Genomic DNA, 12,910 nt, shown 5'->3' on the forward strand with positions numbered 1-12,910 from the left:
TAACAACCCTCACCCACATAAGTAGTCCATTAGCTACACGTCCTTCCTTATCAACTTTGTCAAGCACCTCTCTTGAAAAATGGGGCTTAATGCTTGTGCAGAAAGTGTCATCACAGATTAGCACGTGCAGTTTGCAGGAAAGACACTTGCCTGTATTTTAATGTTTTTTTTCTTTTAAAGGAAGTGTTTTCTTAACAAAAATCCAGTAACAATGGAAAGTGTCATCTGCGCAGGCTAATCAGGGACAACAATAACATTTACACTACCCAATCATTACTGTGATACCTGTTATCTTGACAAATTGTGCAGTCTCTTTTTAAACTTCTTGGCCTTATTAACAACCCTCACACACATAAGCAGTCCATTAGCCATGTCCTTCCTTATCAACTTTGTCAAGCACCTCTCTTGAAAAATGGGGCTTAATGCTTGTGCACAAAGTGTCATCACAGATTAGCATGTGCAGTTTGCAGGAAAGACACTTGCCTGTTTTTTAATGTTTTTTTTCTTTTAAAGAAAGTGTTTTTTTAGCAAAAATCCAGGTACCAAGGAAAGTGTCATCCTCGCAGGCCAGTCAGGAATACTATTACATTTACACTATCCAACTATTACCGTGATACCTGTACTATTGACCAAATAATATGGTTTCTAGTTAAACTTCTTAGCCTTAAAAACACCCCTCACCCAATTGAGTAGTGGATCAGCCAAGTCCTATCTTATCAACTTATCGTAACCCTCTCAAGGAAAATGGGGCTTAATGCTTGTGCACAGTGTCCCAGATATGCCCAAGCAGACGGCAAAGACTTATCAGAGAGGCCACTTTCTGCTTTAATGGTATTTCTTGTTTAAAAGAAGTCTCTTCTTAGAGAAAATCCATTTTAGGCGGAAAGTGTCGTACCCAATACTCACATGCATTAAGCCCCATTTTCCTACAACGAGACTCGACTACCATTACTGTAATACCTGCGATCTTGACCAAATCGTATGACCTCTTCTTTGAACTCTTGGATTTATTCACGCCCCTAGCCCAACTAAGAAGTCTATCGGCCAAGTCCCTCCTGATCAACTTCGTTGTACCTGTGTATAATGTTTAAGAGTTTCTTATGTCTGTGTATTAAAGGCAGTGACACTGAACTAAACTCTATGTTTTGTATGTCATGAACTTCTATCATATTGATATTTTTAGGTGTGTTGCATATGCTTTTTATCTCTGATTGCATTCAATTATCTGGAGAGTGATTTAGGAACCACCTTAGGTGGGGAAAATGCCCTACCCCCTTTACAGGGTTTAACTCAACCCATCAAATATATACATATATAGATCCAGCAACGTTAAGAACTAATTAGAATTATATTTTTCTTATTGAAAAGGAGGAAATCAGCTGAAATGAGAATCGTACCCCTGATTATTGTGGTATTTTTCAAACTGTCTATGCATTTGTTTGCAATCTTGAAATAAATGTGTGGAAAAAAACACTTTGTCTTACCCCCGTCGATGTAGATCACAAATCTTCTGTGGGTTGAGGTTTTCTCAGTGGCGTGTTTCAGACGCTGGATTACGTCCTCCTCTAGACGTTGCCGACGGCGATTATAAATATCCAGCGAGTATGACTTCAGTTTGGTTAGGTCAAGCCTTAAAGAGACAACAAAGAGTATTGTTGCGTATTGTTAAAATTGGTTCTGTGTGTATGTATTTCAAAGTGTACGAGGTCCTTCCATGCCTGAGGCTGCATAAGGTGAGGACCTTGAGTGTGTCCCAGTACTTCTACCTAATCAACTTACTAGACTCACGAAAGTCTGACAATATGTTGAAGTAAAGCTGCGATTTCAAGCAATTACATTGTTACTGATCAATTTTTAACTTTGGTGTGGTCTTGTATTGAGGGGGGAAAGCCGGAAGTCACCGACCTGAAATTCACATGCTTGAAGGAATTGGGATTGAAGCAGGTCGCGTAGGACGCAGAAAAGAAGTCAGGTTTGGTCACCATGTGCACAAGACAAAACTTAGTGTAATTAATAAAGAAAGGGAACTTTATCTAAAACTATGTTCACATGTAGTTGTGGCTCTTGTGTTCTGCAAATCCCCTTTATGATATCTACATGATTCCAGCCTATACATTTTTTAGTTTTAAAGGCCTTGGGCAGACTATCTTAAAGTATATTAGCTGACAAAAGTCAATAACTATTAACAAGAGCACTGCATAGCGGGTGCCAATGCTGGGCTGCGGTGCAGTTTTGAACAAGAGTTCCGCGGTCGGAGATGACCGCATTGAAGCCGGATTTTTGATTTAAATGACAGGAAAGTACCTTTCGTGTTTTTGTCAATGCAATACTTAAATTACTGAAATATTGTTCAAAGGTCAAAATGAAATGTAAGTACTTTTCAAGGCATGAGCAAACCTTGAGTTATGTTTTGAATGCATGCATATACATGAACAACAATAACATTTAAGGTCACAAATATGAACTTGAATTGACAATTAGGAAAGTTTGATCTCAATTTTTTTATTAGCAAATTAGTAACATATTGTTTGAAGTTTCCATCAATTTCATTATCAAATGTAAGAAAATAAACTTAGATGAAATAATACTATTTATTGTTTTGCTTTCACATACCTACACAGAAATCCAGACAGCCTTATGATCACTCCAAAAGGTTTCTATCACACCAGTTCTAGCAGATAGATTGGACACATAAATATGATCCAAGCTTGAATGATAGTCTGTGGTTTCACTTGGCGGGGTAGCCAAGAATGACCTTGAAATGACCAGTGGTCATCTAAGTGTGCTTGCAAACCTTCATGTCAAGTTTGAAGACTCTATGTCCAAGCATACCAAAGTTATAACAATTTTAACATTTTAACATTTAAGGTCACAGTGACCTTGACCTTCAAATGAATGACATTGAAATGACCAGAGGTCATCTTCTAGTACTGGCCAATCTTTATTTCAAGTTTGAAGACTCTAGGTACAAGCATACCAAAGTTATAACATGAAATAAGAACTTTAACATTTTTACATTCAAGGTCACAGTGACCTTGACCTTCAAATGAATGACCTTGAAATGTCCAGTGGTTACTTACTAGTTCTGGCCAACCTTCATATCAAGTTTCAAGACTCTAGGTCCAAGCATACCAAAGTTATAACAACTTTAACATTTTTACATTCAAGGTCACAGTGACCTTGACCTTCAAATGAATGACCTTGAAATGTCCAGTGGTTACTTACTAGTTCTGGCCAACCTTCATGTCAAGTTTCAAGACTCTAGGTCCAAGCATACCAAAGTTATAACAACTTTAACATTTTTACATTCAAGGTCACAGTGACCTTGACCTTCAAATGAATGACCTTGAAATGTCCAGTGGTTACTTACTAGTTCTGGCCAACCTTCATGTCAAGTTTCAAGACTCTAGGTCCAAGCATACCAAAGTTATAACAACTTTAACATTTTTATATTGAAGGTCACAGTGACCTTGACCTTCAAATGAATGACCTTGAAATGACCAGTGGTCATCTGTTAATCCTGGCCAACCTTCATGTCAAGTTTGAAGACTCTAGGTCCAAGCATACCAAAGTTATACCATGAAATAAGAACTTTAACATTTTCGAGCACGCCGCCACCCCGCCCCGCCCGCCCGACAACATCAATCTATAAGCCGAGATTTTTTCGAAAAAAATCCGGCTAATAAATAAAAGCTAGTCAGAAGAATTATTATTTGTATTTTTTATATTAGAGGTCACAGTGACCTTGACCTTTGACCTAGTGACCCAAAAATGGGTGTGGCATGTAGAACTCATCAAGGTGCAGCAACATAATTATGTAGTTTCAAAGTTGTAGGTGGAAGCACATTGATTTAAGAGCCAATGTTAAGGTTTTAGCACGACACGGACGGCAGACAGCAGACGAGCTGGCTATGACAATTCCTCGGGTTTTCTCTGAAAACAGGCGAGCTAAGAAAAGAAAGGAAAAGCTGATCTCTAAAGCATTGCACTTCCTGCAAATGGGAACATATATCGTCCTATAAAGTTTCAACTTGATACTGCTTTTAGATTTTCAAATAAGTGAAGGGCAATTACTCTTAAATTATGGGGCAAGAGTTATGACGGTTGTGCACTTAAAAACAAAAAATAAACAGAAGGCAATAACTCTGAAATAATGGAAGCAAGAGTTATGGCTATTGTGCACTTCTCAGTCCTTCAATGAGATTTATCTACCTATGACTTTTAAAGCTGATACCTCATTTAGTTTTCTAAATAAGCTTCTGACAAAAGTTAAGTACACAAATTAACAAAGGGCAGTAACTCTAACAATATGGGGGCAACAGATATGGTTCTTGTGCGCTTCATTTCCTGCTCCATGATATCAATTTACCAGTGAAGTTTGAAGTAACCTCAAACAGTTTGCAAGATATGTCCTGTAAATGAAATACGACATTCCGCCTTTCAGACGGCCAAAGTGCCAGAGGGGGTAATCACTTGACAAACAAGATGGCATCCTCCATGCCGAGACAGGTATTTTTCACCGTTTTATACCCTTGATTACTTGTATAAATTGTTTAAATGGCGCTCACTTTCCAGCCATGTCAGCAAACAAATGATAATCGTTTATTTCTTATTAATATTCGCGCTTTATCTCCACTTTACTCACTGCAAATTTTCTTAGCCAGAGCTGTAATTTTGTGAGGCAAAAAAAAAAAAATGCAGTGAGAAAAAAACCTGCTTCGGCATGGACGTCCCCATCTTTTTTATCACATGATTACCCCCTTTGAGTGCAATCCCTTCACATACCAGGTTTCACGCCTGCTCTCAAAGGTCACTGGGAGTTCACGGATGTCTTTCTGTAAATAAAATATTAAGTTAACCCTTTACCACTTAGATACGTATTTTCATGCATTTTTAGTCACTTATAGTTATATTTACTTTAAGATCTTTCTTACTGGCTTCAAGTTGTTCAGGCTTCATCTCAAAACCTTATATACTGATGAGCAGCAAGCAAGCTGTTCTGGTTTTATGCTGGTTGCAAAAGCCATTTTCACTTAGCTTCTTATGGGGGAAAGGGTTAAGATTGTCATGAAAAAATTATTTTGTAAACTGGACCTGATAGACCACTATTTTAAACCTTTGCCATTAAAGAAACTTGTTCACGGTATGGTAAAATTAAGTTTTTCAAAATAATTGATATGGATGAAAAAAAAGAATGTATATGTTATGCTTTAAACAAGCCAAATAACACACCCGACAAGGAATTTTATTTTTAATATTGTTTCTTAAATGGAAAATTATCATTCAAAATAAGTAAAATAATAATGCATTTGCTACTCTTTTCATTGATAATTTGGGAAATACGTTGAGTATTAACATAGTGTTTATGTTCCGCAAATAAGTATGAAAGCGTGCATGGCGCAGTGGTAGGGAATTAGCATTAGCTTCAAGAGGTCCCTTGTTGCAAACCTGAGGAAGGTTTAACATTTTATTCAACTGCTTTTATTGCTATTTCTATTAATATTAAATAAGACAATTCAAAACATTAAATATTTGTTTGACATATTTAATGACATTTTTCAAACATCTGTGAACAAGTCCCTTTAAGTCTTTTGCTATTTTAGGTCACTCAGCACTTTAATTTTGAACCTGCACTTGTGTCAATTGATAAGACTGTGTCGCTATATGCAATTATCAAATGCATTTATCTTACTGTAAATAAGTGTAACCAGTATAAGTGGTGGTAAATTATAGTTACACAGACAAAGATGATTTTCCCACTAAATTTCAGAATGTCCAAATAATTTGACATACCCAATTTCTTTGGACAAAAAGGCATTGATGGATAAAAAAATAATATAAATGAATAGAATACAAACATACATAAATTACTAGACGTGATCACTGAAGGTGAAATTAAGGGAATGCCATAAAGAAACAAAAAAATGACCTAATTGTGTGCCTTAAAGAAAAAAAGGTAAATTAGCCACGTTCTTGGAAAACTGGGCTAAATGCATGTGTGTAAAGGGTCAACCCAGATTTTCTTATGCAAACTGCATAGGCTAATCTGGGACGACAGTTTACGCACATGCATAAAGCCTTGTTTTCCCAGAATTTCATATTTTGTATGTTTAACATATCTCTTGCACTAGAATTGTATACCTGCAAACTACTTACCTTGTAAGTGTAGCTGCCAAGATCTAGAAGGTCCTTTAACAATCGCAAAGGGAGATAATTGTAAACTGACACTGAGCTGGAAAATATCAAAGGGAGGTAATTGGTCACTGACAAAGAGCTGGAAAATGTCAATGGAAGATAATTGGTCACTGACATAGGGCTGGAAAAAAAGTCAAAGAGAGATAAATGGTCACTGACACACAGATGGAAAATGTCAAAGGGAGATAATTAAAATCTGAGACAGAGCTGGAAAATGTCAATTTGAGATAATTGGTCACTGGCACAGGGCTGGAAAAAAGTCGAAGAGAGATAATTGGTCACTGAAAAAAGCTTGACAATCACAAAGGGAGATAAAAAATGGCTACTAAAACAGAGCTGGATATTGTACAGGGAGATAACTGGCCACAGCCACAGAGCTGGAAAATGTCGATGGTAGATAATTGGTCACTGACACAGAGACTAGAAATATCAAGGGGAGAAAACTCATGCTAAATGTATAATAATTACATATATCTAATGTAGAAAATCAGTTTAGCTGAACACATGAAGGGGCATAACTGGCCACTGAAACAGAGCTGAAATATGTCAAAGGGAGAAAACTCATGTAAATGGAGTTCATTTACATATTTGTAAGGGAGACAATCTATGAATTTGAACTCATTAAAGTACATAACTGGTCACTGACAAAGACATGGACAATATCAAAGGGAGACAATTCAAGTTAAATGGTTCACTGTTTGGCAAATTGACTCTTTTCTTTGGAAAATTCATATAATTCAAACATGTTTGCTTCATATTCAAATAAGTAAAAGTAAACTCCTGACTAAGACAAAAAAAAATATATAAAAGAAATGTCAATTTATTAAAAAATCATCATTAGAACAACAAAAAGAGAAAACAAAAGTAAATCAGCAGCCAGGAACTCAAAAAAGGATGCCATGATACTGACAGCAAAAACCAAGCAAACATTTCCTTTGTTGTCCAACTGTAATGAATTCAGGCAACATAACTCAATCATTGAATAACATCGACATGAGTCTTGCTCTTGGAAAACAAGGCCTAATGCGTGTGCTTAAAGTGGTATTCGAGATTGGCCTGTGAAGTCTGCACAGGCTAATCTGGGAAGACACTTTCCATTTAAACTGGATGTTGGCTTAGAAGAGACTTTCATTAAACAATAAATAAACCATAAAAGCGGAAAATGTTTTACCTAATTAGCCTTGGGGGACTGCCGAGGCTAATCTGGGACTACACTTTACCTTGGGGGACTGCAGAGGTTAATCTGGGACTACACTCTACCTTGGGGGACTGCCGAGGCTAATCTGGGACTACACTTTACCTTGGGGGACTGCAGAGGTTAATCTGGGACTACACTTTACACATACATGCATTAAGCCCATTGGGGGACTGCCGAGGCTAATCTGGGACTACACTTTACACATACATGCATTAAGCCCAGTGGGGGACTGCCGAGGCTAATATGGGACTACACTTTACACATACATGCATTAAGCCCAGTGGGGGACTGCCGAGGCTAATCAGGGACTACACTTTACACATACATGCATTAAGCCCATTGGGGGACTGCCAAGGCTAATCTGGGACTACAATTGGGGACTGCCAAGGCTAATCTGGGACTACAATTGGGGACTGCCGAGGCTAATCTGGGACTACACTTGGGGACTGCCGAGGCTAATCTGGGACTACACTTGGGGACTGCCGAGGCTAATCTGGGACTACACTTTACACCTTGGGGGACTGCAGAGGCTAATCTGGGACTACACTGGGGGACTGCCGAGGCTAATCTGAGACTGCACTTTACTAATCTGGGACTACACTTTACTAATCTGGGACTACACTTTACACATACATGCATTAAGCCCAGTTTTGCCAGAGTGAGGCTAAAATATTTGACAAACAATGAAAACAGATCAGCATATATGATAAGGAAACTTACTGAAGGCTATGGACGTTTTTGTCTGACTTCGAGTATCAACATCATGTTATCTTTGAGGACTTTATTTACATATTACACAATCAGTTCTCTCAGATTGTACTTGTAAAAGTACTTAAGTACTTGTAAATGTTTTGAAGACAAATACCCCACTCCAACTTTACAGCCATCAGATTCAATAACAATTGTGTGCAAAACATTTTGGCACTCTTGAACTATTCAAAAATAAAATATTGTCTACATAAGTCTGTATTTCTCAAATGTTTTGTCTCTTGCAATGTATTTCTTGCTGTTTTGGGAATGAATTCATCACCTAAACGGATTGAGAATTAGGGAATCTTTCAACAGTTACTGGGCGTATTTTGAAAAAAAAAAGCATTTGACCAAAAACGGCAGGAGAGCGGAAAAAAGTAGTTCTGATGTAATGACTGAAACATTTGTTCATTAGCAAAACATTAAATATTAACATCCCTTTCATTAAGAGTTGCGGGAGAAAGCTGCTGATATATTTAGCACTTTAAAGTTTATTAAAATCAACCTTATCCCACCACACCATTGAAATACATACAAGCAGCACTCTGTGAAAGTGGGGCTTAATGGATGTGTGAAGAGTTATCCCAGTTAAGTGAAGAGTTATCCCACGACACCATTGAAATACATACAAGCAGCACTCTGTGAAAGTGGGGCTAAATGGATGTGTGAAGAGTAATCCCAGTTAAGCCTCCGCACAGGCTTGTCAAGGACAACTCTTTCCACCTTTACTGGATTTGAGTAAGAATGGACTTCTTCCTTTGAACGAAAAAATCCATAAAAGTCAAAAGTGTTAATTGTCCCTGATCAGCCTGTGTGGACTAATATTGGATGGCAATTTAACCACATGCATTAAGCCCAGTTTTCCCGCAGTAAGGCTCATTTAAAACACCCTGCACATAGGTTGGTGCAAAGATAGTGTTGTTGGACGGTGCTCTCTGAAAAGGGGGTTTAATGCAAGTGCGTAAAGTGTCATCCCAAATTAGCCTGTGCAGTCTGCATAGTCTAATCAGGGACGACATTTTCCGCATTTGTTATTTTTCATTTAAAGAAAGTATCTTCTTAGCAAAAATTCAGTTTGGGCAGAAAGTGTCGTCCCTGATTAGCCTCTGCAGACTGCACAGGCTATTCTGGGATGACACTTTATGCACATGCATTAACCCATTAATGCCTAGCGTCTAGAAAAAAGGCATTGGCAAACAGCGTAGACCCAGATGAGAACCCGCATGATGCAGCGTCTTATCAGGGTCTGCTTTGTTTGCTTAAAGGAATTTCTGTTAGTTATATTCTAAATATATAAATAAATATACTAGACATCCCTAATTTTGGAAATAAATTGATCCAATTGAGAAAGATGGCAGAGTCCACTAGGCATAAATGGGTTAAACCACATTTTCACAGATCACGGGCCATATATATGAGGGCCAACTCTGAGAATGTGTTTCAAGTGGGCTTGCTGCTTGAACAATTGCATACTTTCTGCAGTTGTTATTTCACTTGAGGCAAAGTAGTCCATTTGGTCCAAATGTCGTGTTGTAAATGTGTAATGTAAACATGCACTTAAATATTGGAATGCAGATGCATAATATATTATTCATCAACTTTACAGTCGCACAGGATACCTGCTGTAATTCCTTTTAAAACTTCCATTAAACAAAGAACTAAATTTCCATTGTAAAACCTCTCAAAGAAAAATATAAAAAAAGTCTTACACTTTTAAATGTTAAATCAGTTGTTTAAATTCTATTTGTAGTCAAACCTTAATAATAAATCAACCTTATTTTGTCCTACCTTTCCATTGCTTAAAGAGGCTAAAACTGGCCATTGAAACTGGAGATATTACAAATGAAGATAACAAGAGCACAGCATAACGGGTGCCAACGCTCGGCTGCGAAAGCTTGTCGGAAAATAACATTTTTAATGATTTGTTTAGAGGTCACAGTGACCTTGACCTAGTGACCCAAAATTGGGTGTGGCGTGTAGAACACATCAAGGTGCATGTACATATGAAGTTTCAAAGTTGTAGGTGGAAGCACTTTGATTTTAGAACGAATGTTAAGGTTTATGTTAAAGTTTTATATTAGAGGTCACAGTGATCTTGACCTTTGACCTAGTGACCCAAAATGGGCGTGGCACGTAGAACTCATCAAGGTGCATCTATATATGAAGTTTCAAAGTTGTAGGAGGAAGCACTTTGATTTTAGAGCCTATGTTAAAGTTTTTTATTAGAGGTAACAGTGACCTTGACCTTTGACCTAGTGACCCAAAAAATGGGTGTGGCATGTAGAACTCATCAAGGTGCATCTACATATAAAGTTTCAAAGTTGTAGGTGAAAGCACTTTGATTTTAGAGCCAATGTTAAGGTTTAAGCACGACGCCTACAGCAGACGGCTGACGGCGAGCTGGCTATGACAATAACTCGGATTTTCTCCGAAAAGAGCCGAGCTAATAAATAAAATTATACACTTTAACAAACTTTAACTGAAACTGCATTGTACGAATTATACATGTATAAAATAAACATTTTGAAAATTATCAACAACAGTGTCATAAATTGTTTCTTTCTGTTCAGAATTGTGTTAAAACAAGATAATTTATGTGTTTATCAGAAACACTATGTCCCCTTTGTAGCCGCTTTGAAGCTATATATTTGACCTTGAAGGATGACCTTTCACCACTCAAAATGTGCAGCTCCATGAAATACACATGCATGCCAAATATGAAGTTGCTATCTTAAATATTGCAAAAGTTATGGCAAAATGTTAAAGTTGGAGCAAACAAACACACAAACAAACCAACTAACAGACAAGGCAAAAACAATATGTCCCCCACTATAGTGGTGGGGGACATAAAAACATTATAATTGTGTTATACAATAAAGTATAATGATACAATTTTCCAACTTTGAAGTAAAATAATATTGGGTAAAAACAAATGTAATAAACTTCAAATAAAATTGTCCAAATCTCAGTAATCAACATCATTGAAGCATTTAAAAGTATTTTAAGAATTTCGTCAATTTAAAATGACTGCACTGATGGTTGAAATAGTTAAATCAATAGATCCAATTACGATTAATTGGCCATGGTCATGAAATACCTTATGTTCAATAGTATGATTTTAAAGTCACCAAATTGTTGAGACAAGCTTAAGTATTAGTATTTTTATTCTTAAATTATAAACTGTTGATTTTTCTACAAAGCTTTTTCCTGGGAAAACTAGTCTTAATGCACGTGCATAAGATGTTTTCCCAAATAAGCCTGGACTGCACAGGCTGATCAGAGAGGACACAACGCACATGCATTAAAACCAATTTTCACAGAACGATACTGCATTAAGCCCAGTTTTCCCAGAATGATACTGCATTAAGTCCAGTTTTCCCAGAATGATACTGCATTAAGCCCAGTTTTCCCAGAATGATACTGCATTAATCCCAGTTTTCCTAAAATGATACTGCATTAAGTCCAGTTTTCCCAAAATGATACTGCATTAAGCCCAGTTTTCCCAGAATGATACTGCATTAAGCCCAGTTTTCCCAAAATGATACTGCATTAAGCCCAGTTTTCCCAAAATGATACTGCATTAAGTCCAGTTTTCCCAAAATGATACTCAAGACAGCAATCTGACATTACAACTGCCTTCCTGATCCTAACCAAAATATATTTCTTTGATAACCTACTTAAAATAAAAATAATTTTGCCCAATAACTACGCAACTAAACAATGCAAAAGGTGACCTGAAACAGAAAAATACATATTCCACATTTCAACTGCACAAATATTTATCTGAATTTAAGAATCAAAATCAGTTGTGCGTTATCATTGTTTATTAGCCAATAAACAATGCTGTGTCATTTTCATGTTAAACTATTTGAAACAACTTGGCCTTTTACCCTCATGATTAATTCGCACAGGAACAGGAATTTGCTTTAAAAAAAAAAGATATATTTTTGCAGGAAAAAAATGTATACTTTAAATTTGTTTCATATAATTTCAATATAAAACTTCATAGTGTAATATTCAGTTATCATCATCTTAAAGTACTGTTGTTATTTAATAATCTTCAATATATATATTATTGAAGAAATAATTACAATTTATACAAGCAAATGAACAAAAAGATTCAAATTTTCTCCCTATTTTCAAGATTTTATTTGAAATTATCCATTACTTACAAAGCTACAAAGTTAAGAAGCCCGAGCTTGGCTCTCGTATGGTATGAAATTACTGAGGTGTATATCCCATACAACATCAGTTACTAACGGTGTAACTAATAATACTAATTAGTTTGCAATTAACACATTTATTAAAGGGTAAACAAAGTCACATAACTTGATCCAAAATTTAACGGCTGTTTGGCTTATTGGTCCTATTAAGTTTTGTGCCTAATTGGTCCTATAAGTTTTGCCTAATTGGTCCTATAAGTTTTGTGCCTAATTGGTCCAATAAGTTTTGCCTAATTGGTCCTATAAGTTTTGTCTAATTGGTCCTATAAGTTTTGTGCCTAATTGGTCCTATATGTTTTGCCTAATTGGTCCTATAAGTTTTGCCTAATTGGTCCTATAAGTTTTGCCTAATTGGTCCTATAAGTTTTGCCTAATTGGTTCTATAAGTTTTGCCTAATTGGTCCTATAAGTTTTGCCTAATTGGTCCTATAAGTTTTGTGCGACTAGACCTTGATCCATAACAAAGTTGTTTACGAATAAGATGTTTAACCAATCCCAACCTCCTAGATATACATTAAAGACGTGAAACAATAGACTATTACAG

General features: G+C 36.5%; 1 protein-coding gene across 1 annotated transcript in view; it reads right to left on the reverse strand.

Annotated features, from left to right (window-relative positions):
• LOC127849022 (uncharacterized) overlaps window positions 1-12,910 on the reverse strand; it is a 141,380-nt gene that overhangs the window by 50,291 nt on the left and 78,179 nt on the right. The window contains exons 25-28 of the mRNA XM_052381745.1: window positions 6,157-6,232; window positions 4,786-4,835; window positions 1,485-1,630; window positions 961-1,074 (exon numbers count right to left, since the gene is read on the reverse strand). Of these exons, the coding sequence (XP_052237705.1) occupies window positions 961-1,074; window positions 1,485-1,630; window positions 4,786-4,835; window positions 6,157-6,232 (386 nt within the window). The remainder of the gene's footprint in view (window positions 1-960; window positions 1,075-1,484; window positions 1,631-4,785; window positions 4,836-6,156; window positions 6,233-12,910) is intronic.

This window comes from Dreissena polymorpha, chromosome 10 (genome assembly GCF_020536995.1).
Source record: "Dreissena polymorpha isolate Duluth1 chromosome 10, UMN_Dpol_1.0, whole genome shotgun sequence".
NCBI lineage: Eukaryota > Metazoa > Mollusca > Bivalvia > Myida > Dreissenidae > Dreissena > Dreissena polymorpha.